We start from the raw sequence: 24,064 nt of genomic DNA, 5'->3' as shown, positions 1-24,064 counted from the left end.
ATTTTAACATGTTGTAAAAAAATATCCGTAGGGCTATTTTGAGCTAAAACTTCTCATACACACTTTGGGGACATCAGAGACTTATTTTACATCTCTTAAAAATGCCCTTTAAGCACTTACAAACACCTGAACCAAAAGCGATGCGACATGTTTTACAGAAATGGAAGTTTGTTGAGCATAATCCGTGTTGGTTTATCTCGAGGGCACCAGTTTCTCTCTCCTCACATTCAGATAAAACACAGTTAGTCCAGGTGAAGCACATCAGGATCTTTCTGCCCTTTGTTTCCAAGGTCGTTGTATTGTTGAACTTCTAATGCACACTTAAAGTGTAAGCAAGTAATGCTGATGTTTGTTTCTGAACCTAGCGCTCAGTGGATCTGAATCCGGCTCAGTCAGACCTGGTTCTGAAGCTGGCGGAACTGCTGTGCGGGAAACCGGAGCCTGACAACCGGGCCGAGTTCTGGGTCGAGAAAGCTGCCAAGATGCTGCCGGGACATCCCAACGTCTTCAACCTGAGGGTCAGTGCGCATCCCATCCCATCCCACACATCCCATCCCATCCCATCTATCCCACTCCATCCCATCCTTCCCATCTGATCCCATCCCACCCCATCTCATCTTTCCCACCCCACCCCATCCCTCCCCATCTGATACCATCCATCCACCCCATCCCTCCCATCTGATCCCATCTGATCCCATCCCTCCCATCTGATCCCATCCCTCCCATCTGATCCCATCCCTCCCATCTGATCCCATCCCTCCCATCTGATCCCATCCCTCCCATCTGATTCCATCCCTCCCATCTGATCCCATCCCTCCCATCTGATTCCATCCCTCCCATCTGATCCCATCCCTCCCATCTGATCCCATTCCTCCCATCTGATCCCATCCCTCCCATCTGATCCCATCCCTCCCATCTGATCCCATCCCTCCCATCTGATTCCATCCCTCCCATCTGATCCCATCCCTCCCATCTGATTCCATCCCTCCCATCTGATCCCATCCCTCCCATCTGATCCCATCCCTCCCATCTGATCCCATCCCTCCCATCTGATCCCATCCCTCCCATCTGATCCCATCCCTCCCATCTGATTCCATCCCTCCCATCTGATCCCATCCCTCCCATCTGATTCCATCCCTCCCATCTGATCCCATCCCTCCCATCTGATTCCATCCCTCCCATCTGATTCCATCCCTCCCATCTGATCCCATCCCTCCCATCTGATCCCATCCCTCCCATCTGATTCCATCCATCCCATCTGATCCCATCTGATCCCATCCATCCCACCCCATTCATCCCATCCCATCCCTCCCCATCTGATACCATCCATCCACCCCATCCCTCCCATCTGATTCCATCCCTCCCATCTGATTCCATCCCTCCCACCCCATTCATCCCATCCCACCCCATCTGATCCCATCCCTCCCATCTGATCCCACCCCATTCCACCCGATCCCACACCATCCCCATCTGTCCTCTGAGTTCACTCGCTCTCTCTGATGCAGGAGAAGCTTCTGAGCACACGAGGACAGAACGGCTCCGTCCGGCTGTACGAGCTGCTTCAGTCTGAGCTCAAGCTGCGGCCTGACGACTCCTACATCAATGACCGGCTGGTGCGCCTGTACAGCGCCGACGGCCGGCACGAGGAGGCGGTGAAGCACTGTCTGGAGGTGGAGAAGACGGGTCTTCTGAGGGATCAGCTGGAGTGGTACGAGCTTCTGGTCAGCACCCTTCAGGTCAGTCATCGCCTAATCTCTTATGTTAGACTAGCTGACTCTTACATGGGTTGCTTCTTGGGAGAGTTTACCCAAAACTTTGGTTGCAATTTTGGAGAATTTGCTCATTTATTCACCTTCATTCATTAAACACATGAGACAGTACTTTTTGTTTTTGGTATAATCTTTATTTGAAGGATCAAGTTACTTTCAAAAGGTGTTGTACTCTATTTTAAATGCCATCTTCTGACGATGTAATCGTACAGCTCTTGTGTCAGTAAATGCTCTTCTGGGATAGAGAAGGATGTTTTGTGTTCTGTCAGTTATGATATGACCATGAAAGGTTTGAGCAGATCAGGGGAAGCTGGTGATGTGGAGAGAGTGATCAGTCTTCTGTGTTTCAGGAGTATCTCTGCCGGCCGAGCGTGGCGTCGAACGAGCAGGCGTCGCGTAGGCTTCACACAGAGCTGCTGCTGGCGCTCTGCAGCCGCGTCCGGCTGACGCTGAAGGAGAAGAGCTGCGAGGAGAGCGCTGATGCTCTCGGGAGGTACGCCAACACCAGCGGGACATTACCACAGCACTGAGTTGGTGATGTGTTGGCACATATATGTGCAATGTATAATCTTATAATCCCTTTAATGTGTGGTGACAGATCGCTGTTGAACCGATCATCTCTTGCTCTATACTAGTGGTGGGGAAAAAATTGATTCTGTTCAGCATCGTGAAATTTTGCAAACACAACTATATATCGATACAGTAGCGCAAAGTATTGCAATATTTAATTATAAATTATCAGTTTTACTTTCGGGTTTTCTCCATTGGTTTTCTCAGTTTACTCTGATAATTTACATTTTCGTATTACATCCACAAGGTGGCGCTTGTTGTGGTGCTTTGTTGTTGCACATTCAACAGCAAATTCAAATGTAAATGGCTTCACAACGTATAATCTTATAATCCCTTTAATGTGTGGTGACGGATCGCTGTTGCACCGATCATTTCTTGCTCTATACTACTAGTTACACCAGCAAATAAACATCAATGAACATCAGAAGGAACAACTTACTGAAATCAATCATATCTCATGGAATCGCTCAATCAGTCTTTCATTTACATTTACATTTATTCATTTAGCTGACGCTTTTATCCAAAGCGACTTACAATTGCTATATTTCAGAGGTCGCACGCCTCTGGAGCAACTAGGGGTTAAGTGTCTTGCTCAGGGACACATTGGTGTCTCACAGTGGATTCGAACCCGGGTCTCTCACACCAAAGGCATGTTTCTTATCCACTGCGCCATCACCACCCCTGGTTTCAACCATGGAAAGACATTCATTATTCATAAACTCGATAGTCAGCTAGAATATACACTATATTGCCAAAAGTATTGGGCCACCCCTCCAAATCCTTGAATTCAGGTGTTCAAATCACTTCCATGGCCACAGTTGTATAAATCAAGCACTAGGCATGAAGACGCTTCTACACACATTTGTGAAAGAATGGATCGCTCTCAGTGAATTCAAGCATGGTACAGTTATAGGTTGCCACTTGTGCAATAAGTCTATTCGTGAAATCTCCTCACTAAATAATCCGCGGTCAACTGTTAGTGGAATTATAACCAATTGTAAGTAATTGGGAACAACAGCAACTCAGCCACGAAGTGGTAGGACACGTAAAATCCCAGAGCGGGGTCAGCGCATGCTTAGGCTCACAGTGCGCAGAAGTCAACAGCTACAGACCTCCAAACTTCTGTGACCTTCAGATTAGCTCAAGAACAGTGCGTAGATCTTCATGGAATGGGTTTCCATGGCCGAGCTGCTGCATCCAAGCCTTACTTCACCTAGTGCAATGTAAAGCGTGAGATGCTGTGGTGTAAAGAAGCGTCACTGGACTCTAGAGCAGTGGAGACGTGTTCTCTGGAGTGACGAATCACGTTTCTGTCTGGCAATCCGATGGATGAGTCTGGGTTTAGCCAGGAGAACGGTACTTGCCCCTGACTGCATTGTGCCAAGTGTAAAGTTTGGTGGAGGGGGGATTATGGTGTGGGGTTGTTTGGTGGAGGGGGGATTATGGTGTGGGGTTGTTTTTCAGGGCTTGGCCCACAAAGCAGGACCATAAACACATGAGTTGTTTGGTGTAGAGGAACTGGACTGGCTGCACAGAGTCCTGAACTCAACCCTGATAGAACAGCTTTGGGATGAATTACAGCGGAGACAGAGCTTCTCGTCCAACATCAGTGCCGGACCTCACTAATGCGCTTCTAGAAGAATGCTCAATCCTTCCCATAAACACACTCCTAAACCTTGTGGAAAGCCTTCCCAGAAGAGTTGAAGCTGTTATAGCTGCAAAGGATGGAGCAACTCCATATTAAATCCTACAAATCCAGAATGGGATGTAATTTAAGTTCATGTGCATATAAAGGCAGATGTCCCAAAACTTTTGGCAATATAGTGTATACAGTATATGCACTATATTACATATTCATTATATTTTTACTTAATGTATGCTTGAAAAAATCCATCATGATTACAAGTTATGACAGCCAAGTTTAAATGTTTATATTTCTACATATTAAATCATTAAAAGTTGATATAAAAACTGCCTTATGGGTAATTTAAATGTTTGTTGTGAGTGCTGATTAATTAAATAAATCTGATTAATCAACTTTAATTTCGGTTTCAGTAAATTCACTTCAAGGCATCACTAGTTTGTAGCAGTAACAGTATCACTACTAGTCTTTTTGTTTTTGCTCGATAGGTTCTATATGTCAGAAAGAAAATATCTTTCTTTTCTTAGTTCCAACAAATTAATCATGTTTTCAATTGACAGTAATAAGTTCATAAAGCCATTTTGGCTGGTAAATGATGGTGGCAGTTTTCATCCAGACTCATAGATGTCTTCTCTTCAATGTTAGCCTGCTAGATAACGTCAGTGCTTCGGTCAGCAGACTCACGCGTTCCTGACATGTTCACGCCATGTTTTTGCTGCAGCTTGGACCATGCGATGCAGTCTCTGAAGAACACGGCCACGAACACTCTGGACGAGCTGTCGGAGGTGTTCACGGAGACGAGGGCTCAGCTGTACCTGTACGCCGGGACGCTGCTGCTGAAGACGGCGCAGGACGGGCCGCGGCAGTGGAGGGCCGTGCGGGATTTAGCTGCTGTCTGTTATCTCGTGGCCTATCAGGTATGATGTGCGCTTCCTCTGCTTCATGCAGCTCGTTTGATCGGCCACTGTACGGTGTAATATCCATGATTTCCTCAGGCTCCGAGACCCAAAACCAAGAGTTTGAAAAGTGAGCAGGCGTCCCATGAGCCTTTGGAGCTGCTGGCCTCGGACCGCCAGAGTCAGGCGGGTCACATGCTGTTGAATCTGAGCCAAGACGTGGAGCAGCTGCTGAAGGAGGTGGTGGAGGCGTTCGGGAACCGGAACGGGCCGAGTCTTCTGTTCGACGCGCTCTTCGGCTCACAGGCACACAGCCAGCTGTCCTTCATCTGCAACGACGAGATGCACATGGTCAGCGCACGCGCGCCCAGCGCCGACGATCTGGCCAAGTGGGACAGCGGTGAGTGTCACACACTCTAGATCCAGTCCGGTCTAGTGCCGCAACCGATCTCAAAATTCAAAGTTCGCATCATTTTATGGTTTTTGAGTCACAGATCAGATCATTTTTCAGATCAGTAAAAAAAGAAAGGGGGAGATAAAGAGACAGCAGCAGGTATTTATAGGCTGCTGTCACTTTAAAGGGTTAGTTCACCCAAAAATGAAAGTTGTCATTTACTCACCCTTATGTTGTTCCAAATGAGGTTCCTTCTCGTGTTACGCAGTATGCTTCAGCCAGAACCAGTGACATTCATTCTTGTGCGTCAAACATTTACTATTTTTATTTTTGCTGATCAATGTTTATATGTGAATAAAAGCCTACATTAAATCTGTTAATTTAGGTTTACAACATATAAAGGGATTGAGTCTCTTCAGGAAACTTTGGACTAAACTGCTTGATTCATATGGATTTGTTTTACAATCACTGTATGGCAAAGACATAGTTGGGACAAAGTTGTTGCATGGACTGTCAATGAGGGACAGAAATTTTTATTTAATTTTTGATTTAATTTAAGACATCTTAATTTGTGTTTCAAAAATGAACGAAAGTTTTATTGGTTTAGAACGACGTGAGGGTGAGTAACTGTTGACAGAATTTTCGTTTTTGGGTGAACTAAACCTTTAAGACCGAATGCACGGACCGAATGCAATGATACACATCCAAATTTCTTTCTCTAATGTTAACTTTCACTTAAGACTGACTGTGATTGAGGATACTCGCCGAGGTGGGTATTTTGAGAGAATGCGAGTCTGTTCTAGTGCAAGGAGTTGCGAAAGAGAACTGAATTCTGCCACAGATTACACCACTACAGCACGCGAGTGCCGAATTGAGTCGTCTTTCATGTCTCCTTGTGCTTGAATGTTTAAATTGACAAGATTTACAAACACACGCAAATGATAAACTTTTGTTCTATGATGGTTAAACTTTGCTATAATCCAAGAGTCATATGCGCGCCGAACTGTGCCTGATCCGTACAGAACTGTGATCCGTTACAGCGCTAGTGCTGACAGCTGCGTGTGTGTTCACACAGGTGCGGTGCTGCTGCATGCGGGCGATCTTCAGCACCTGGCGTGGCTCGGCCTGCAGTGGGCGCTGATGGAGCAGAGTGTCAGCCTGCAGCGCTGGCTCAAGCAGCTCTTCCCTCGCCTCACGCTCGAGACCTCCAAACTAGACACCAACTCACCCGAGTCCATCTGCCTGCTCGACCTGGAGGTGCGTCCACACCCCTTCTCATCCTCAGTGAGGCACGGGGGAAATATTCACACACATTTGGCTTTTATGAAACATGCACAGTCTCTGAAATTATTATTATTAAATTTTTTTTGCGTAATGTTGGTATTAAATTATATCTGATATAGCCTTTCAAAATGCTACTTTAGATAATGCAGTAATTTAATGCCTATGCTTGTATAATGATGTAAATCTCTACTTGACATGCATGTTTGGACTGTGGAAGTGGGTCGATCTGAGAGTTACAGCTGAGGTGCTTCATCAGATCCGCTGTGTGTATGTGATGTGTTGCAGGTGTTCTTGTGCGGCGTTGTGTTTAGCAGTCAGACACAGCTGCAGGAGACGGCACGGATGGCCTCTTGCTCCTCACCGCATCAGCCCCGGTGTTTGCCTCTGCACATCATCAGGCTCCTGTCCTCCGCCAAGCAGCGCGAGTGGTGGGACGCCGTCTACCGCCTGATCCACAAGAGAGCGCTGTGAGTGACTGCTCTGCTGTGAGTGTGAGCCTGACGCACGGCTCCGTGTCTGACTGAATGTTTTCTGGTGTGTGTGACAGGCCGGGGACGTCGGCTAAACTGCGGATGCTGGTTCAGCACGGTCTCGGCACGCTGCGCGCCGGAGAGAAACACGGCCTTCAGCCGGCGCTGCTCATCCACTGGGCTCAGCATCTCACTGACGTGGTACGTCTGCTCACTGCCGTCGTTCATCGTTCTGAGCCAGGAATTATGGGCCGCTCTGGTCTGCTGAGTGTTTTTAGGGGGAGGAAGGTTGTTTTAATTTAGGATATAAATAATTTAAAGGAATGGTTCACTTAATTAAAATTATGTAATTCACTCGCCCTCAAGTTATTTAAAACCTGTATGAACTTTCATCTGCTAAACACAAAAGAAGATATTTTGAAGAATGTCGGTAACCAACCACAGGGCTCCAGACTTTCTGCCACTGCGACCAAAGTTTGATATAGGTTGCGCTGGCACAACCGGTCAAATGCTTACAAGGACAACACTCTTTTTTTTCAGCACTTCAAAACTATAATATCATATTTAAATATTATTTTTAATGTTATGACCAAAAAGTTGTTTGTTCATGCTTCAAAGATTATCCCCATTTATAAAACTAAATGTTTCAAGATGTAGGAAAATGTCTCAGGTTACGCATGTAACCCTGGTTCCCTGAAGAGGGAACGAGATGCTGCGTCGATACGCCCCTGTGTGATTGCATCATGAAGCACGTATGGAATCAGTCCTATGGTGTGACGAGACGTCATAGGCGGGTGGCGTCACAGAGCTGGAAACTATAAAGCATACCCAGAAACAGACCGCGCTAGCTTCTGATAGGCTGAAGAAAGTCGTTCACAGTCATGCAGGGAGTGTGGCAGGGTGACGCAGCGTCTCGTTCCCTCTTCAGGGAACCAGGGTTACATGCGTAACCTGAGACGTTCCTTTTCAAGGGAACTCTAGCTGTGTCGATAGAGACTCTGTGGGAACAATATATCCACAACGCCATAGTAACCAATGCCTGTGTGCGAGAAATAATTGCGCACACTAAGATACAAGCACCTTAGACCTGAGGAGATGACACGGCTGCCGCATCACAAATGTCATGAAGGGAAAACCCCGATAATAAAGCTTTTGAGCCCACCATTCTCCTGGTAGAATGGGCCCGGACAGCCCTAGGTGAAGGCTGCCCAGCCGCTTCAGAAGCCAGTGAGAGAGCCTCAACCACCCACTTGCTCAACTTCTGCTTAGATGCAGGGTAACCTTTTCTAGGTGACCAAAAAAAGTCAAAGAGTTCATCCGATTTTCGCCACAGGGCAAGCTCTATGGACATAGGCATCCAAAGCCTTAACAGGGCATAGCAGATTAAGTTTCTCCTGATCTAATGATAAGAAAGGTGGAGGACAGAATGCCTGCAGCATAATGGGACCCCCAACATTAGTAGGGACCTTAGGGATGTAACCCGTCCTAGGGTGAAGGCTTTCACCATAACAAGTGCAAATTCCGGGCACAAAGGAGCAACTGACAAGGCTTGCAAGTCTCCAATTCTCTTGATAAAAGAAATAGCAAAGAGAAATAAAGGTTGTAGTGTAAGGTTTAGGGTTAGGTTAGGGTTTATTTTCTGAAACCACTTCAATAGGCTCGAAGGGAACCAAAGCCAGGCCTTCAAGTACGATGACCAAATCCCAAGCTGGTGCTCTAGTGCACAGTGCAGGCCTCAGCTTCAGGGTGCCACGAAGAAAACGAGTAATAAAAGGGTATCTCCCCAATGATGCACCACCCAATGATGTGGTGAGAAGATACACCTTTTAAGGCGGAAGAAGATAATCCTGCAGAGACACGTTCTTGCAAATAATCAAGTACTGAACCAACTGGGCAGTTAACTGCATTCAATTGGTGTTCTTCACACCAAGAGAACAGTCTCCACTTCAGCGCATACAGTCTTCTGAAGAAGGGAGTTCTGGACTGGAGTATGGTCTCAAGGACCTCGGTCGAGAGACCAGATTCTATGAGCTGCACCCTCTCAGGGGCCAGGCCCACAGTTTCCACAACTCCTGAATGGAGTCTGCATCGGAGAGCCATCTAGAAGGGACACCAGGTCCCTTTCTATAGTCTCCTTTCGTAGAAGAGTCTGAACCTCTTGCTCCATAACCAAAGCCTGCTCGGTGTTCAGTCTGGGTGCACGAGAACCGAACTGAATTCTATAACCCTTTTCTATCGTGAGCAGGACCCAATGAGATATATTTGACAGTAGCTTCCACGCCGCCAGAAAATCTACTAAGGGGACCAGTCTCTTGAGACTGGTCTCTGGTATTGGTCGAACAGCCACTTTGGTGCCCTGAACCGGCAGGGAACAACCAAACTGACTGTTCTACTACCCTCTTCGGAGGATCGTTGGGAAATGCAGACACCTCGGTGTCCTGAAGCGGTAAACCAGCAGGGAACAACCGAACTGGCAGCAGTGTGGCCCTCCTAAAGGGCACCGAGGAGAAACGGGCACCGTATAATGAGGTGAAAACAGTTTCTCCCCAGAGGGGACTGCCCTCGGAAGTCTGACGTCCTCGTCGTCAGGACTACTTAGTCGAAGCCTTCTTAGACAAGATCTGAGGACTGTTATTACCTCTAACTTGAGATGGTTTCGACTGCGACCGCCACCCATTCCCCCTGAATGTGGAGGAGCCCGAATGGTGACGCTTTGTTTTTGCTGCACTCTGTGCTGCGAGGAGCTTGGAGACGGCCTAGACCGCTCCCGCCCAGCAGTCTCGGGGACAATAGATCAGCGAGGAAGAAACTTTTGAAATGCCGCTGCTTGTTTCTTCGTCACCTGAAACCGCATTGACGGAGTCGCCGAAGAGGCCAAAAGGTGAGAGCAGCGCATCCATAAGGACAGGTCTGTCTTTGTCTTTCATATCTGTTAGATTTAACTACAGATGTCTTTCCAAGCCCACCAGGGCTGCCATAGATCGGCCTACTGATTTAGCCGTATCCTTGGTGGCCCGAAAAGACACATCTGTAGCGTGACGCAATTCTCTAATTGTGTCCGCGCTTACTTCCTCACTTTCATCTAAGTCCCTTAGCAGGTCAGCCTAATATGCTTGCAATATAGACATTGTATGCAAGCATGCTGCAGCCTGACTTGCTGCCGAATACATTTTCCCCACCAGCGTCGATGTAGCTTAAAGAGGCTTGGTGGGTAATGTTGGGGACTTTAGTGATGATGCAGACTCTGGAGAGAGATGGCTCGTAAGCGTCTCTTCAGCCTGAGGCTTAGTCACATAGCCTTGTTGTTTCAACCCTGAGATGTTACTATAATTAGATGTTTGAGGGGTGATAAAAAAAAATGATATGAGACGGGTTTCTTCCACAATTTCGACATCTCAGTGTGGAGCTTGGGAAAAAAATGTCAGTCCCCGACGAAGAGGCTGTGATCTGGATGGTAAGAAGCGTTCATCCAGCAGGCATTTCTTTTAAACTTCCTGTTTCTCAGCTGGCCTATCGATGTCTAATTTAGCTACAGCATGAGTCACAACCTCCATAAGCACCTCATAAGCAGGGGTATGAGGTGGCAAATCCTCAAAATCCCCCGCATCAATGCTTACAATTATCCAGTTCTGAGAATCTGGATATTGTAACACTTGTGCCTCACCCCGGGAGGAAGAAACCGCAGAGCGTAATTCTCCCTGAGACAAGGCATTGGATCTAGAGCAGGTGAAGGCAGAGATAAGGCTGGGCCTGTCTCAAACCTCTTTGTCAGATCCATTTGCGAACCCCAAGATGTGCATCGCCGCTGTGCCTTATATTGGCTTATTAGCTGTTTCACTCCCTAACATTTTCTAATATTTATTTGGGTCTATTTATTACCAAGGCATATGTTAGTAATAGTCAAAATGGGGGGAAATATGAATAACTGTGTTGCATGTTGATTTAAGGTGTGCCCCAAAAATTTTCTGCTTGTGCTCCTAAAAATTCAGTTAGGGGCTACAGCGCTCTTAGCAAAAACAGTACTCCATTGACTTCAAAAGTATTTATTTTTTTGTGTGTGAGTACTAGTACAGACTGAGCAGGTGTGTCCTGACATCGATGTGTGTGTTTGACAGGGGGAACGGGTGAACTCTTACTATGACCAGAAGGACTATGCAGGCCGCAGTGTGCACTACTGGAAAGTTGTGCTCCCCTTGCTTGAGAAAATCCAAAACAAACGCAGCATTCCTGAACCTCTGGAGCCGATGTTCATGCACTTTCACAGTAGAGACATACAGGTATGTACTCTCTTCCTGCTTCTGTTTCATATGGTTGTTTGTCGCTAATGGTCTTTGTCTTCAGCCTTCTCAAGTGCGAGTATATGAGGAAGAGGCCGCCATAAGCTCTGCCACACTGCTTGACATCGAGGGCAACACCGACGAGGCCATCGCAAAGCTGGAGAAGCTCAACAGCATCTCGTCTAATTGGCATCTTGCTAAGGTAACAGCGCTTTCTCTTCAGAAGTGAAGTAATTAATATCGGTCTGTGAATAAGCCTGACCTGATGAGCTTGTGGATGTGTGTTGATGGACAGATCTATCAGAGGCTGTCGGAGGAGGCGGGAAACGGGATGGAGGAGACGCAGGGCAGGAGCACCAACTTCCTCCTGCAGTTCAGGAAATACCTGGCAAAGATTTATCAGGCCAGTCCAGAGGACATGGACAAGGTATGTTGAACACTTCTGATGTTTTTTCTCCTCACTTTACTCCAGGGTTTCTCAAATCTGACCCTGGAGGGCCACTGTCCTGCAGAGTTCAGCTCTAGCATTAAACAAACACACCTGAAGTTAATCAAGGTCTTCAAGATTGCTGGAAAGTTTGAGTTTTGAATGAACTAGTCCTTTATATCTGTCTCTTCATGTTTTAAGTTGCGCGTTTCTATGGAGGACGTGATGGATATGCTGAACGAGGTGAACCAGCAGCTTGCAGATGATGGCGAGCGGGATGAAGATCATGTGGACTATCCGCTGACGTCCAGCCCCGGTCAGCCCACTCAGCCACATGTGAAGTTCTCCACTCCGTCTCCATCCAAAAGTGCCACGTCTCCATCTAAAAGATCCATAGTATGTCATGGCACTGGTGCTATTGCAGAAGCTTTGTTTGCTCTTTACACAGCGTTACGGTTCCTGACTGTTGTTTCTTTCTCCAGTTCTCGCCCAAAACGACTCCTCATTGGGCTGAGGACCAGAAGTCCCTCTTGCAGTTGCTGTGCCAGCAGGTCGAGTCCTTGAAGGTCAGTCGCACATCCACCGCTTGTAGAAGAATCAGTCAGTTTTTGCCTTTGCTTCGCCACTGACAAATGGGAATTTACCTTCTATACTGTGAACATTAATTTGGTGTTTCATTAATGGTATTTACTTGTGGTCTGTGTATCTGCAAAGTCAGAATGAGAATCAAAGTCAAGTCATCTTTATTTATATGGCACTTTATACAATATATATTGTTTCAAAGCTGCTTTACAGTGATCAACAGAAAAATAACGATCAAAGATGCAAACAGAATTAAATTCTACTGTAAAGCAGCTCTAAGAAGATTTAAGTACATTCATTATTGAGATGAAATCAGTTCAGTGTTGGTTCAGTTCAATAACTGAAAGTGCATTAATTATGAAATAATTTCAATTCATCTATAAAGCATCTCAGCTGGAAGCAGTGATGTCATATTCTAGTAATGTCAGTGCAGTCAGATAATTAATATTGCTGAGTATTTAGTGTATATAAGTGCCACTCTGGGATATATAGTGCAGCTGTGCCTCAGACGACCCAACTTTAAGACCCGGTCCGAGGTTGTTAGTCTTTCCTGTTCCCTTCTCTGTCCTCCCCATTGTTTCCTGTTTCATATATGCGGTACTATCTTATAAATGCTGTTAGCAAGTGTTTAAAAAGTTTGTTTTTGACGATTTTTCTAGTGGTTTTAAATTCAGCCATGTGAAATTGGTCAGCAGCTCTTTGTGAAATTGGTACAGACAAGTTTCAGATTTTAGGGTTTGTAATATTTATGTTTTGTTTTCCATGTCACACAGAATGAGGTTCATGACCTGCGCCTTAATTCCCCTGAAGCGACAGCATCCTCATATAGGATGTACAGAGATAATTATCCTGCAGAAGGACTTCAGGAAGGGTTTCCTGGAGCACAGGCGTTTCATGGTGCTCCTCTTACTGGTCAGTTCAATGAGTTGCTTTATTCCCCAAATCTGCCGTCTTTGAAATTTGTAGTGTATACCAGTGGTTTTCAATGTGTCTCACAGCCTTAGACATGCGAACCAATGGGGGTTGTGCAGTTTTTTTCAATGTGCTCATTCAACCAAACACATGTTCTTGCTGGCACACCAGATTTGAATATGGACAACCAGAATTTGAGTGAAAATTTTCATGCACAGAGATCACTACAGTGGACAGCTATTAAAAAAAAAATCTTCCACCCAAAATGATTGTTGGTGATTGCTTTACTATGCGCATGGTAGACCCTCTGGTTTACCGCAAAAAAAATTCTACTTCTAAATGGTGGCATCACCAAAAAAATGAGAACCACTTGTGTATAGAATATTTAAGACATAATTAAAATCCATTCCTTTTTTTCCTCAGTTACCACTACAGGTCCCTCTGCGTACTACAACCAGTCTCCAGCATATAATTCACAGTATCTTCTACGCCCTGCTGCAAATGTTACACCAACAAAGGTAGTGGAGTGATTTTCATGTAAATGCAATACATTCTACCTTTTTAGTTTACCAAGAAAAAACACAGAGAATCAATATCAAAGTTTTGTTTGTTTACCTCTGCAGGGCCCAGTATACGGGATGAATCGTCTTCCTCCACAGCAGCATATGTATGCCTACCAACAATCAACACACACACCACCTCTTCAGTCAACTCCTGCATGCATATATCCTCAAGAGCAGGTCTTTGGTGCTCCCATCCGGTTTGAGTCACCAGCTACATCCTTACTCTCCCCATACAGTGAAGAGTATTATGGTCACAGTTTTCCTCAACCTACAGTCAATCCAACATTGCCAGAGCCTGGATATTTCACTAAGCCATGTGTCGATACATCTACTCAACCATCCAAGACTAGTGAAAATAAGGCTGTTGACCCCAAGATGAGTCTTGGGTCGCAGTTCGCAGGTGAACCTCCTAAGGTTCCAAACTTTGGGGGGGTTGCCGTTGCCCCATCAACATCGGCAACAACTGCATTCAAATTCAACTCCAATTTCAAGTCCAATGATGGTGATTTCACCTTTTCCTCTGCTCAGTTAAAAAATAGTGAAAGCCTCTTGGGACTTCTGACGTCAGATATTCCTCCCAAAGAGGAAGGACCATCAGAACCGAAACATCAGACCCAAGAGCATCTGCCTAGCCAAAGTGGAGTCTTTACTTTTGGGAGTAAAAGTGCCACAGGGTTTACATTCACCGATGCTACTCAGCTCAAAATGAATATTTTTGATAACACTGACCAAAGATTTAGCTTTGCAAGTGGAACCAAACCAGTATTAGGAAATCCAGAGGCTCGGGAAGAGAAAAGCGGGGAAAGTGATAATGATAGCACCCATGTGGAAGAGGAAGAGGATGGACCTCATTTTGAGCCCATTGTGCCTCTTCCTGATAAGGTTGATGTGAAAACTGGTGAGGAGGAGGAAGAGGAGATGTTCTGCAAGAGAGCAAAACTCTTCCGGTTCGACCCTGAGACTAAAGAATGGAAAGAGAGGGGCATTGGAAGTTTCAAAATTCTAAAACACAGAACTTCCGGGAAAGTTCGTCTGTTGATGAGGAGGGAACAGGTTCTCAAAATCTGTGCTAATCACTATATCACTGCAGATATGGTGCTCAAACCAAATGCAGGATCTGACAAGTCCTGGGTGTGGTATGCTATGGACTATGCAGATGAAATGCCCAAGACTGAGCAGTTGGCCATTCGTTTTAAAACTGCGGATGATGCCGCACTGTTTAAATACAAATTTGAAGAGGCTCAACAATTCATTCTAGAGGCCCCACAAGGCCAACAGTTGGAAAATAAATGTGAAACTCCGAAGCCTCAGGTTTCATCCAAAGAAATGGATCTTAAAACACTGTTTTCCAAGAAGAAGGGTGAATGGGACTGCGATGTGTGCTGTGTAAGAAACGCTCCTACATCTGCAGTGTGTGTTGCCTGCAACAGTGCAGCTCCTTCTACAACAAAGGATAAACCTGTAGAGGCCCCACATGGCCAACAGTTGAAAAAGAAATGTGAAACTCCGAAGCCTCAGGTTTCATCCAAAGAAATGGATCTTAAAACACTGTTTTCCAAGAAGAAGGGTGAATGGGACTGCGATGTGTGCTGTGTAAGAAACGCTCCTACATCTGCAGTGTGTGTTGCCTGCAACAGTGCAGCTCCTTCTACAACAAAGGATAAACCTGTAGAGGCCCCACATGGCCAACAGTTGAAAAAGAAATGTGAAACTCCGAAGCCTCAGGTTTCATCCAAAGAAATGGATCTTAAAACACTGTTTTCCAAGAAGGAGGGTGAATGGGACTGTGATGTGTGCTGTGTAAGAAACGCTCCCACATCTGCAGTGTGTGTTGCCTGCAACAGTACAGCTCCTTCTACAGCAAAGAACAAACCTGTAGAGGAACTCAAAGAGACTGCGCCTGTGGCTCCTGCTGCCAATTTTTTTTCTTTAGGACTTACTGGAGACACTGCTGTCAGCTCAAAGGCTTTAACATTTGGGTCTCAATTACCAGTTTCTTTTCAATTTGGATCAAATGAATCTGCAGTAACATCTGTTGACCTTGCAGCTCAGGCTGATAAGAAAACTATTCAGGCTAATACACCACAACATGCGAAAGTGTCAGCAACTCCAACACTTCCTTTTGGTTCTGGTTTTGGCTCCCAATTTGTCAAGAAAGAGGGTCAATGGGACTGTGACTCCTGCTTAGTGAGGAATGATGCTTCAGCAACTGAATGCGTTTCTTGCAAAGCCCCCTGCAGCACTGAGTTAGCTGCCATGTTTGGTAAAAAAGAGGGACAGTGGGATTGTGACACTTGCCTGGTAAGAAATGAGGGTACAGCTAGGAAGTGTGTTTCATGTCAGGCAGCAAACCCAAATATGAAAGGCAAGACCGCTACTGCACCATCAAGCTCCTCTTTTTCATTCAGTTTTGGTAGTTCTAGCAAGCAACCTGCTGCAACAGGATTTACAGCCAATTTCAATCCAGGTCCTGCTTTTCAGTTTGGTACAAGTAAGGAAAAAGCATCCTCAGAAGGTTTCAAATTTGTAGAGTCCTCTACAACTCAGGCTGATAAGTCAAGCAGTTCACATTTTTCGTTTTCCATGCCAGTGCCCGCTGGTGGTTTCAAGTTTGGCATTGCAGAATCTGAGGCAAACGCATCAGACGGACAGTCACAAAATGGATCTGCATCTGACCTACTGAAAAATATTGCTGAACTTCACAGAGATAAGGAAAAAGAGGCAATCCCAAGTTCCTCGGATGAGCCAGTAGACACTGGTAGTCATGATAATAATCCCCTCCTTACCGGGAAGCCTAGCTCCTTTGGCATCGCAGAATTGGCAAATTCTTCACAAGGTAGTTTAAAGTTCGGCCGGAAGGATATTGCTGAATTTCACAGAGAGAAGGACAAAGAGGCAATCCCAAGTTCCTCAGATGAGCCTTTAGGCACTGGTAGTCACGATAATAATCCCCTCCTTACCGGTAAGCCTGACTCTTTTAGTTTTGCAGACTTGGCAACTTGCTCACAAGGTAGTTTTCAGTTTGGCCAGGAGGATCCCACTTTCAAAGGCTTTGCAGGGGCTGGCCAGCAGTTGTTTACAGGAATTAATTCCAGCTCCAAGACAGACACCTCTGCCGATCAAGAAGATGAAATGTACAAAACAGAGGATAATGACGATATTCAGTTTGAGCCAGTTGTTCAGATGCCTGAGAAGGTTGACCTTGTTACAGGGGAAGAAGATGAGAAAAGCTTGTATTCGCAGCGTGTTAAACTCTTCAGATTTGATACAGAAATTAGCCAATGGAAAGAAAGAGGAGTTGGCAACCTTAAACTGCTCAAAAATAATAAGAATGGGCGACTTCGAGTTCTTATGAGGAGAGAGCAGGTGTTGAAGGTATGTGCTAATCATTGGATCACAACCACAATGAACTTGAAGCCCCTCTCTGGGTCAGACCGAGCCTGGATGTGGATTGCCAATGACTTTTCAGATGGAGATGCCAGATTAGAACAGCTTGCGGCAAAATTCAAAACACCAGAGCTGGCAGAAGAGTTCAAGCAAAAATTTGAGGAGTGTCAGCGGCTGCTATTGGATATTCCTTTACAAACCCCTCACAAGCTTGTGAATACTGGCAGAACGGCCCATCTTATACAGAAAGCTGAAGAAATGAAATCTGGTCTGAAAGACCTGAAATCATTCTTAACTTACCAAAGCAAGGATGATGAAAGTAGCATTGCAGGTATCAGTACCTCTTCAGTCATAGTCAAGCTCGACTCTGAAAGCACCACAACTGCTTTAGAATGGGATAATTACGATTTGCAAGAAGAAGCGCTCGAGAACTATGCTGATTCTTCTGTGTGCAATACCTCTTCGCAGCCTGATTCAGTAGCAAAAAGTTTGTTCCGTTTTGGCGAATCGTCCACAGGCTTTAGTTTCAGTTTTCAGCCTATTCTCAGTCCCTCCAAGTCTCCAACTAAGCTAAATCAGAGCCAGGCTTCTGTTGGCACAGATGATGAACACGAAGCATCGCAAGAGGAAGAGCGAGATGGTCAGTACTTTGAGCCCGTTGTGCCATTGCCTGATCTTGTCGAGGTCTCAACAGGAGAGGAGAACGAGCAAGTCATTTTCAGTCACAGGGCCAAACTATACCGCTATGATAAAGAACTTAGTCAGTGGAAGGAACGTGGTATAGGAGACCTTAAAATACTACAAAACTATGAAACAAAGCGTGTTAGACTTGTGATGAGGCGGGACCAGGTCCTGAAACTGTGTGCAAACCATTGGATTGCTTCAAAGATGAATCTTGAGCCCATGAAAGGATCCGAGAAAGCATGGATCTGGAGTGCCTTCGATTTTGCTGAAGGGCAGGGCAAGATTGAACAGTTGGCTGTACGGTTTAAACTGGAGGAAACGGCAAGTACTTTCAAAGAAGTCTTTGAAGAGGCAAAGACTGCCCAGGAAAAAGACACTCTTCTCACCCTGTTTTCCGAAAGATTACCTACCTTCCGCCAAGAGCCACTTTGTGGTAAGGCTGCAGTTGCTGTACTTGAGGAAACCACAAAAGAACGTACTGCACTTCCTGAGGTTGAAAGCAGTCCTAAACCAGATGGGTCGCCTGGGGCAGAGCTTGGTGCTCAGGTCACCAAGAGTCCAAAGTTCTCTCTGGTCTCTCCTCCCAAGTTTGTCTTTGGGTCAGACTCTGTGCAGAAGATCTTTGGGAGCCCTTTGTCATCAAAAGAGAGATCTCCTGTTATGATTCCCAGTCCAAAAGATGAGGAAACGAGTGCCTCAAGACTGAAAACCTCTGGACAGGAAGTGACCAGTCAGCCATCCATTGGGAATCCTTTCAGCATCCCAACAAGTAAGCTATATTCGGTGGCCCATAGTTTATGAAGAGAACTGTTTAGACCTCTTAGTTTAGATCAGGGATGTCCAACCCTGTTCTCAGAGGGTTACCGTCCTGTAGTTTTAGTTCCAACCCTGTTCCCTGCAATTTTTCAAGTAGTCCTAAAGATAATGATTAGCTGGTTTTAGGTGTGTTTAATCAAGGTTGGAGCTAAACGCATCCCTAGTTTATATTCTAGTTGTTCAGTTTCATGGTTTATTTACAAGTTCATGATCATATTGGCCACTTTTCATTGATGTTTTCCCAAGGAAGAAAAAAAATGTCCTTGCAATCTGTTGCCTCTGAAATGTCTCCTTTACAGCTGATGTCATTAAGCCCATGTTTCTGTCGTATAGAGACTGATTTTCACCATCCACTCAGTAACTGAGATGAATTCAAGTCCCTGACAAGAATAAAAAAAATCTTTAACACGTAACTTTTTTTTAGGTTTGGATTTTAGGCTTTTCAAAAATAATCCAATGGCATTTTGGAGCTGCACATCAGCCACCCAGTTTGAAGCCCAAGGTATTTCAGGTCACAGTTTACTGTGGCATACAGAGTTCTCACTGACTGGCATGAGCCGGGAGACCTGACCTTGGCTGAATGATGTGATAAACATTGTTTCCTTGGCCTCAATCAAAATGTTTTGCATGATCGGAAATTGGCTAACCTTTAGATGTTTGTTTTGAAACTTTAGCAGGATTTACAATTAAACTGCACCAGTGGCTTCAAAGTCCTTAAAGTATTCAGCAGGGAGTGTCTTGTAAAGTTATTTTCCCTTCTTGAAATGTGACGCCAATAGGTGTGGTTTTTGGGATGTTGTGTTGAAAGATTTTTTTGTCTCGGCTATATGTTGTTCGTGTAGCAGACGTTTCCAACATTGTAAAAGTAAATAGTAGTAATTGTAGTAAATAACAAAGAGCTATTTGGCCTATTTGGATTTCAGTTATGATGTTGCTCTTTACTGTCTTAAACGCAGTAGTCAAGATACTTGATTGGGCTGCATTATTTCTCTCTAAATTGTAATCTCATTCATTTGTATCAATAGAATTTGCATTAAAACAGACGTGGCACATTTTTCTGATGGACTACAGAGATCAAACTCTGGGACACAAAAAACATAAGTTAGGGCTGCACAATTGTGACAACATAAAAACAATTCTCTTAAAATAACCGCAATTAATTATGTTGACATAGCACTTGCATTAAAATACTTTTTTGAGTGAAGACACTACATCCGTAAATGACAATTCTATAAGATGTTATTGCAATGTCAATGATTTGCAGAAAATCAAGATAATTGATTGTTAATAGAATCCCCCTTGACTCCCTCATGAAATCTTTCTTCGGTCTCTTGATGACCTGACTGACAGGCAGCTGCTTTTAAATGTTAAGTGTTCACATGTATTTAGAACACCGCTATTTTTATAGTTCTTTAGATTTATTCAGCTTATATGTCAGCATTATTTGAAATAATTGTTATGAACATAAACATTTGGAAATAAAGAAGAAATCATTAGGTTTTGACTTAAATATTGTTCGGTAGGGCTGGGTATTGACACAAATTTCACAATTCGATTCATAAGCTTGCAATTTGATCTCGATCCAATTCTATATCGATTCATTTGAACATATCTGGTACAGTAAATGTCAACTTTTCTCAAAGAAAGAAAATCTCTCAACTAATGCTGTAAACTATGCAGTGATTCAGCGGGTCCTTTACTGTAATGTTGAAGGTAGTGATGGGAAGTCATTCGGACAGTTCGTTTCATTCACCTGTTCTTTTACGTCCTTGTGTAATGATGTCAATTCTAAAATCCCGGAGGATGAAAATACATTCAAATACATTTAAATAAAGTAATTTGTAATCATAACTTAAGTTAAATTAATAATTATAGCCATCAAGTTTATGATTCATCAAGCTTACATTAACGTTTTGCAAAAGCACCCAATACAGGCACTGATGTGCAAACGTGGATGTTTTACACGCCTTAAAGATATAAAGTGAATATAGTCTTCATCAACTTTTTACAGAAACCAGGATCTAGCTCATAAAGCTTAAAATATAACTTGCATAAACAATAGTAAATAGCAAAATTCATTTACAAGTTTTGGCTGAACAGTTGTTGCATGTTCATGTTAAAATGTTTAATAAAATTTGTTGCATTCGCATTCTCTAGTAGATTGTATTTGTCATTAAATAAACGTACATTCCGCCAAATTCACCCCCTCATTCCTCCAAGTCCCCGGTTCACCTGTGCTCATGTATCAGCACAGCATCAGTTGTCCGAAAGAAACCGTTCGGTACAGACGGTGCTAGCACGCATGCTCAGTATCTGCAGCTCATCTGTTCTCAGTATGTCGAACGTGTCCGAAAGAAACAGTTTGAGAACCGTTGACTCGAGAACCGTTGACTCGAGAACTGCTGTACCTGTATGTTTGACTCGGTCTGATTTGGTAAACTGTTTTAAACCGGTTCTTTTTAGTGAACCGGTCGAACCAATGATCCATTCACAAACTGGACGTTAATATTAACTGATTTGTATACAAACACATTTCACACAAGGAGGTTTTTTTATATAATAATATAGTTATGTTAACTTTATAATTCTAGAATTATGTTTCTACTTCAATTTGTTTTTTTGAAATTATTGAAACACTGATGGATTACATGAGACATGATTGGTTTCAGTAAGTTATTCTGTATCTTTCAACATTCCTTCTGATGTTCATTTGATGTTTATTTGCTGCTCTAATGGGAGGTGCGACACAATGTTCTGTTCATCCACTGAAAACAGCGTAGACTAAAATATCAATTAAAATCGAGATATTTTTTTTTTTTTTACCCAGCCCTGTTGTTCGGGAAGTTCTTCTCAATGCTATTTGAAGTTGCTTGACTTTCACTGTCCATTTCATGCCATATCTGTCTGTACTTAACAGAGGAATAATGCAAGTACCTATTGTGTAATTTTGTCAGTGAAGAGTAACTAGATTTCATAGGATTGAAACTGTCTGGCGATGAGATGTCTGTGCAGAACAGGACAGAAGGCCTACAGTTTGGGTTTCCAGCTGGCTCTTTGAACACTTGAGTGTTTCTGAGACTATATCTACATTAATCTGGATACTTTTGAAAATGGCGTTTTCGTTTAAAAACGCTCTCCGTCCACACTAGCGCTTTCTGACATTTCAGGGTAAATGAGGAACTTTTGAAAAACGCCTGAAAACCCTAAATTCACCTGACTGCACATGCGTAAAAACTCACAAAAGCTCACTGAGATGATATAGATGGAAAAATAATAGTTATTGCGCAATTCTTCTGACAGTATAATGTTATTTTAGCAAAATATCTCACCATTCACTGATGCGTCCAGGTCGCACTCACACACCATTATATGTGTGGTCTAAAATTCAACTGCTCATGTTTTGCTGTAGGACAGCAAATTTGAGTAAATTGTCATGTTTGCAGGACTGTGATATGAAGAGTGTGCAAAGTAACATATTTTAGCAACTGTGTGAAAGTGAATAGCAGGCACAATACCACCGGTAACATGACTATCTATTGGTACGAGATGAATCACGTGACTAAACTTAAGTCATCATTTTCAACTACCTCCGGCTTCATAGTCCTCACTACAACGCAAAAACGGCGGTTTCAAATTTATCCACTTTGGAGTGCGTTTTCAAAAAGCTTCGTTTTCATTAATAAAAGCGCCGTATCCATGTGGACGGAAAGCCAAAACGAAGAGAAAAAGATGCGTTTTCAAACGAAACCGTATTAGTGTGGACATGGCCTGAGTAAACTTCACTGACCAGGAGTCATCTTCTATACTTTTTCAAAATCAAGTTCAGGATAAACGCTTCTGACTTGTACCTTGTGAAAGCACTTGTTGGCAGTTAGCACACTAAATTCCCATCACATGCTCAGATGGCCAACGGACAACTGAAGAACACTTTCGGCTTTGAGTACTAGTGGGATGTTTTGAGTCTAACCAGCTAACAAATTGGTGTGTGGATCTGCATGCTGTGCTGAGAGATTTGATTTCACTAAACCTGTTTAGCTGTTGTTGCTTATCTCATTCTTATGCTGTAGTTTTGTGCTTCATATGTTCCCTCACTAGAAGTTAATGATGGATCACCGTGTTTCCCCATTATAGTCAAGATAAAGAGTTGTGCCTAATATATACCCTCTTTACTTTTCAGATGAGTGACAGAACATTTGCATTTGGCAGACGCTTTTATCCAAAGCGACTCGCATTGCTTTAAGTTACAGATTTTCATCAGTTCATGAATTCACTGTGAATTTAATGGCAGTGCCATAACTGTATCTTCCAGTGAAGCGTCAGTCTTTGCTCTGGTGACGTACGCAAGTCTTCTCCAATCAGCTCCCGCTCATCTGCATACACTCGCTCACATCTCAACATCCAATCAACAAGCAGTGAATAGAACCAAGCACCGCCCACTTTTTTTCTTTTCTTATAATCTGATCAATTTGACATGGATCACAATATAGAACAAAAAGATCTGATGCTCCTACCGTTACATCGTGATGTTAAAAGGCAGCAGTGGCGGTTGATGCCTTGATTCAGTTTGATTCAGATTTGTATGTAATTGAGCAGTTAAGAAAAAATTGATGGATTACATTTCTGGTTGGATGCTCTTAGTTTGACAGTCTGATGGGGAGCATGAGTGTTTGCATGTGTGTGTCTATTATTGATCTAATGTTTGGTGTGAAATGTGTCGTCACTGCAGACGCTACATGAGACGTATGAGGGGTTTTGTGGCGTCTGATACAAGCACTTCAGTTTCAGATTTGTAAAAGATTTGCTTCTGAAAGCTTCAGTCCTGTTGTTCCAAACATCTCTTGTTGCATTAGCTGAAATTATTCTTTTTGACAGTTTCGTCTGGGTCAAAACAGAAGAACGCTGTGGACGTGTGTGATGAAGATGATGATGATGTTGAGATTATATTTGAGCTTAAGCCAACGAGAGAGCAAGCAGCACTGGCCGCCCGACTGATGCTTCCTCCTGCGTTCTTCTGTTACAAAAACGTCCCAGGATACGTCAGTGACGATGACAATGATGGTAAGATTTAACTGTATTTTAAGTATAATCTGTTTTTTTGTCCATGATTATGTCAGATCAGTGTGCATGTGTCTGGGCCTCGACGTGTGGTAAATAATGCTTCACGCGTGTTTTCTCTCGGTGTTGCACAGATGAAGATTTTGAAACAGCATTGAGGAATCTGAAAGGAAAGCTGTATCCGGACGCAGCTGATGGGGCGTTGGATCATGGTGGGTGACATGCATTACAGTGTTTCCGCTAGGATTTTTTTAAAGGTTATATATATATATATATATATATATATATATATATATATATATATATATATATATATATATACATACATACATACAT

The 24,064-nt window shown here is 43.8% G+C and overlaps 1 protein-coding gene across 5 annotated transcripts in view; it reads left to right on the top strand.

The window, feature by feature from the left end:
- LOC143746476 (E3 SUMO-protein ligase RanBP2-like) overlaps positions 1 to 24,064 on the top strand; it is a 56,390-nt gene that overhangs the window by 10,437 nt on the left and 21,889 nt on the right. For 2 of the 5 annotated variants that reach the window (XM_077238296.1, XM_077238288.1), the window contains exons 4-22: positions 366 to 518; positions 1,506 to 1,736; positions 2,120 to 2,262; positions 4,703 to 4,898; positions 4,977 to 5,277; positions 6,347 to 6,528; positions 6,841 to 7,022; positions 7,103 to 7,226; positions 11,141 to 11,302; positions 11,367 to 11,504; positions 11,598 to 11,729; positions 11,931 to 12,125; positions 12,212 to 12,295; positions 13,085 to 13,223; positions 13,647 to 13,741; positions 13,847 to 18,626; positions 19,098 to 19,175; positions 23,546 to 23,731; positions 23,863 to 23,940. In XM_077238296.1, coding sequence (XP_077094411.1) covers positions 366 to 518; positions 1,506 to 1,736; positions 2,120 to 2,262; positions 4,703 to 4,898; positions 4,977 to 5,277; positions 6,347 to 6,528; positions 6,841 to 7,022; positions 7,103 to 7,226; positions 11,141 to 11,302; positions 11,367 to 11,504; positions 11,598 to 11,729; positions 11,931 to 12,125; positions 12,212 to 12,295; positions 13,085 to 13,223; positions 13,647 to 13,741; positions 13,847 to 18,626; positions 19,098 to 19,175; positions 23,546 to 23,731; positions 23,863 to 23,940 — 7,579 coding nt within the window. The remainder of the gene's footprint in view (positions 1 to 365; positions 519 to 1,505; positions 1,737 to 2,119; positions 2,263 to 4,702; positions 4,899 to 4,976; positions 5,278 to 6,346; positions 6,529 to 6,840; positions 7,023 to 7,102; positions 7,227 to 11,140; positions 11,303 to 11,366; positions 11,505 to 11,597; positions 11,730 to 11,930; positions 12,126 to 12,211; positions 12,296 to 13,084; positions 13,224 to 13,646; positions 13,742 to 13,846; positions 18,627 to 19,097; positions 19,176 to 23,545; positions 23,732 to 23,862; positions 23,941 to 24,064) is intronic. The other 3 variants (XM_077238313.1, XM_077238305.1, XM_077238320.1) reach the window with 2 other exon arrangements.

This window comes from Siphateles boraxobius, unplaced genomic scaffold (assembly GCF_051911475.1).
Source record: "Siphateles boraxobius isolate OS27281-9 unplaced genomic scaffold, OSU_SipBor_1 100, whole genome shotgun sequence".
Taxonomy (NCBI): Eukaryota; Metazoa; Chordata; class Actinopteri; order Cypriniformes; family Leuciscidae; genus Siphateles; species Siphateles boraxobius.
The sequence above is the reverse complement of the archived record's forward strand: the minus strand, read 5'-3'. Positions and strand labels throughout refer to the sequence as shown.